The sequence below is a fragment of the Phascolarctos cinereus genome, unplaced genomic scaffold (assembly GCF_003287225.1).
Source record: "Phascolarctos cinereus isolate Bilbo 61053 unplaced genomic scaffold, phaCin_HiC Scaffold_4;HRSCAF=312, whole genome shotgun sequence".
NCBI lineage: Eukaryota > Metazoa > Chordata > Mammalia > Diprotodontia > Phascolarctidae > Phascolarctos > Phascolarctos cinereus.
The window spans coordinates 659,612,670-659,616,938 of record NW_027555847.1 but is presented as its reverse complement, the minus strand read 5'-3'; the positions used below and the strand labels follow the sequence as shown (position 1 = coordinate 659,616,938).

Here is a 4,269-nt window from a genome sequence, read left to right as displayed (position 1 = left end):
GAGAGGCTGAAACAGAGACAAATAGAGCAAGAGGGAGAGAAGGGAGAAATAGGAAGTTTTAGAGGAGAAACAAATTTTAGGAGGCAAGAGACCGTTGGAGAAGGCAGAGAGATATACTGTTCTCAGGTATAGTTGTCCCCCGACTTGCAATCACCCACCTGTTCCTTTCCCCCAGGGACATGCACACTCAGACATGCACATACCCACACACATGTGCAATACATGCATGCCCCAGTATAGGCATGCATCCCTGCATAAACACATGTATGCACATATGGCCAATACACCTATGCTCAAATGTATGCATTCATATACACGCACCCCCTAGGGCACACACATGCACAGATGCACTTGGATACATAAGATTCTGCTCTCCAAACCTAGAATCCTCTCTTAAGAGGCATCTCCTTTCGTGAGAGAAGAATGAGACCAACTAAACTCAGGTCTGTGCGGAATTGATGTCTACGCCACACCCCCTCCACCAACCTGCATCCCTGCCTGTCTGTATCCCTCTGGGCCTAGGCCTAGGCTCCACTGCATCCCACAGGCCCAGCAGCCTCGGCTGGTGGAGGTTTAATACAGATGCCAAACTGGTAATTGTAACCAGGGGTGACAGGGTCACCTTGAGTCCCAGATGCTCCACCGTGACAGATGGTGTTGGCAAAGCTGATTAGCAGCCGCAGTGCCAGCTCCCGTGCCACCTGCACCACCCCTCCCCCGCTCCCCAAGCAGCCATTACAAACCCATTATTCCTAGGCCCCGGAACTAGGGGCCTCCCATGCTGGCAGCACCCAGGGAAGGGGTGCTGATGCCCTTATGCCCCCAGACACGTTTTCCAGCTGGTACAGAGGGTGGGCACAGCAAGCAATGTCCTTCCCAACTCTGGAGGAGGGGCAGTAGACAGTGCCGGCCCAGGTAGCTGGGAGGAAGCCACCAGGCCACTGTCCTACATATGGGCGTACATGCAGGGTTCAGGGATAGGGGCAGTTTCTGTCACCAACAAGAGGCATGGACTGAGCAGAAGGGAGGGAGGTGATAGCAGGTCAAGAATATTCCCTGCATACCTGCCACTGGCTGAGTTCATGAACATCCTGGTTCTCCCTGCCATGGAAAGAAAATGTGGCCTGTGACCCTAGCCCCCAGAATCACAAACTGTCAGAGCTGGAAAAATCTGCAAGTTGTATCTAAGCAGCATCCCAACAAGTGGTCATTCAGTCTCTGTTTGGAAACCTCACTATCTCCTGGGGCAGTTGTTTTTGGACAGCTCTAATTGTCGGGAAGTTTTTCTTTACATTAAGCCAGGAAGCAAAGAGGGGTTGAGGGCCAAGGACAGCTGAACCCCAGAAGCCTAAGGGCCAAAGAGATGGAAAGGATTGGTCACTGGCTTTAGGCCTATGGTTCATCATGAGGCAGTGTTCCTGGTGTCCAGCTTCTGGATACCCAACCTCTCACCTCCATCAACACATCAACCCTGGGAACTGACCGAGGCTCCCCACCCCCAACCACTGTGAGCTTCCAGCAAACCCTATTCCCACCCCACCTCTGCCTGCTGCTTGGCCCCCTGGCCTTTCAGGCTATCCCCACCAAGCCAGGAGGAGTTGGTGCCAAAGTCCATCAGCCCTTACTTGCCTGGGAGCAAGGTTGGAAACCTTCACCTCCATGGGAAGCTGAAAGAGGGGAGGCTGGTAATAAAGGCTGGGGTGGGGGTAACTGAAAAGTGGAAGAGTGAGAAATGGGGGATGAGAAAGCTGAGGATTAGGGGGCCTCCAGGCAGCTCCCAGGTCCTCAGTCTGGCCCCAGTCTATCCATCTGTTTCCTCAGGTAGTGCTGCCCCCACCCCCATCCTGCTTCCCTCACCTGGGAGGCTCCCTTCCTGAGGAAAGGAGAAAGCTAAGGGGGGTAGAGAACAGCCCCCCACCCGCACTCCGGGGGGGGTGAGGAGGCGGGGCCGCCAGGGGAGGGGAGTGAGGAGGCAGAGTCACCACATGTCCCCGCGCCTGTGCCAGACGTCCGCCATCTGCTTGGGGGCCCTGTTCCAGCTCCTGCACAGCTCCCGGCTCCCTCCACCTTCTCCCCCACACTGATGGGTGGGCGGGGGTGGCCTAGAGCCCCAGACAGGGGGGGACTGCCTCAAGGGCAACATCCCCACTTCTCCTCCCACCTCCCCCAATGAAAACCATAAGTTTCCAGGTCCCAGCAGCTCCCTCCAGAGTTTCAGACAAGGAGTGTTGGTAAAGGAGCACTATGCCTACCCACCCACCACCTCTTGGCCCACAGCCCAGGTCTCCAGGTCAGTTTGACCCCAACACCCCCTCCCCAAGACCCCTATGGAGGCCTGGAATTTTCCCCAAAGGATTTTCATCCACAGCTCAGCCCAGCCTCCCCTCTCTCCCTCATTGTGCCCAGGCTGGAGAATGAGCAGAAACAGGCAAGGAGAGTTTGAAGCAGGCAGATGCTTTATGTTTTTACAGGCAACCTAAATCTCAACAAATATCAACTCTCTGGGCCCAAGGTTCCAAGAACCATCGGGCCTACTGGTCTGGATTGTATCAGGCCAGGAGCCATCGTAAGGAGAATGGGAGAAGAGGAAGCCCAGGAGGGTCAACATAGGCCAGAGAGGCCTACCAGGGGCCATCTGGGAAGCATGTCTGCTAATGGGAGTATCCAGTAGGCAGCACTCTGGCCTTGATGTGCTCCTGTTCACACATGTGTGTGGCACTGACAGACCTCCACTAGTGAGATGGACACCTTCAGCCGCCTTCGGGAGGTGGGTTTGCCAACTGCCTGGCACCAAAGGACCACGGGCACTCGGCGATGTCGGGAGGGCAGGCAGCTGTTGCAGAGGTGGGGCCTGGTGAGGCCTGCACTGGGTATGTAGAAGGAGCTGCAGTGGCCAAAGCAAAACTTGTTTTGGAGGCGGATGGAGGTACAGCCAGGCCGGGAGACCACCTAATGGGCAGGAACAAAGGGAGAGACATCCAGACAGCAGAGAGCCAGAGAGGGAGAGACAAACACAGTAAAAGAGAGATACAGCAGGAGAAATGGCCAAGAGGTGGAGGCAGAGATATAGAGACAGAGAGGGATGCGGAGAGTGAGCAAGAGGTACACAGAGACACACAGAGATAGAGACAGTCAGATCCCAGATGGCCAGGAGGCGCCATGAGGCCAAACCCCAGGCTCAGCTGTCTCCTCTCTCCACTCTCCTGCCCCTTGCTGCCTCGCCACCTGAAGGCTTACCTGGGTGAAGGGCACAGCTTTGCACGTCTCCCGAACCACATCCTTGGGACTAAGGGGAAGGGACACAGCAGGCATCTCTTCCTCTTCCTCTGGCCTCCCCACCTGGGGGCTCCATCTTGAAGCGTCTTGAAGCTCCCACTTGCCAGGACGGAGTGGCTCCCACGATTCTCCTCCCACTTTCAGGCCCTGAAAGGTCTTCCAGCTGTGAGAGATGGTGGCAGGTGAGGGGGAGATCTGGGCGTTTTCCACCAGCATCTCTGGTCCATCTCCAGAGCTGAACCCTGGAGGTGGGAAGTAAATGCTGGACCCTTGGGAAACCTTGGAAGGCCAGGGCCTGAGCACTGGAGCTGACATCTTGGATGTTGAGGGGATGGACCAAACCCCAGTTATCAAGCCGAGGAAAGCTGTGAGTTGTCTAACTAACATCTTCCCAATCATCAGTCCCTCTGGGCTTCTGTTGATGGGTTCTGCTGCTATGACTTGGGCTGGACCTGGGCTCAGGGTTCAAAGTAACTGACCCTGCTGTCTATGTGCATCTGTTGTATGGAGCCTGGGGTGAGCTGGAAACCTACTCTAAATAGACCTCTCTCCATGGGAAGCCCCACAGGAGGGGAGAAGAACAAATTTGCCTGTGCCCACTCCCACACCTTGTTCCCCACAGAGTTCTCTCAACTCCTCCTTGGGTCACATTCCCAGACCCAAGTCTAGGTGTGTGGTCTAAAGCTGTAGGACATGGGAGACCTGCCTGAAAGGCTTGGAGATAGTAAGGCGTGGTGGAAAGAGCTCTGGATTTGGAGTCCAATATTCTGGGTTCAATCCTGGGTTCTGCCAGGTTCTCACTACTGGTGAGACCCTGGGCAAGCCAGCCAAGACTCTGGCCAGTGGGTGGTAGGCAAAGGCAGGAAGTCCTGAAGGTAGGCTGAAGGCTGGGGGAGATCCTGGGGTATTGGGCTTGACCCAGTACCCTCCCTCCCCCATCTCACACTCAGGTGAGGAGACCAGAGGCCGTGAGAACAGCGCTATCCCAAGGCT

The 4,269-nt window shown here is 55.7% G+C and overlaps 1 protein-coding gene across 1 annotated transcript; it reads right to left on the bottom strand.

Moving 5' to 3' along the window:
- Window positions 1-2,438: 2,438 nt before the first annotated feature.
- Window positions 2,439-4,269, bottom strand: DAND5 (DAN domain BMP antagonist family member 5). Its single transcript, XM_020994858.2, has 2 exons — window positions 3,238-4,269; window positions 2,439-2,949 (listed from the first exon to the last, which is right to left on the bottom strand). Exons 1-2 carry the CDS (start codon window positions 3,673-3,675, stop codon window positions 2,701-2,703), a joined length of 687 nt encoding a protein of 228 aa, XP_020850517.2. The 5' UTR covers window positions 3,676-4,269; the 3' UTR covers window positions 2,439-2,700.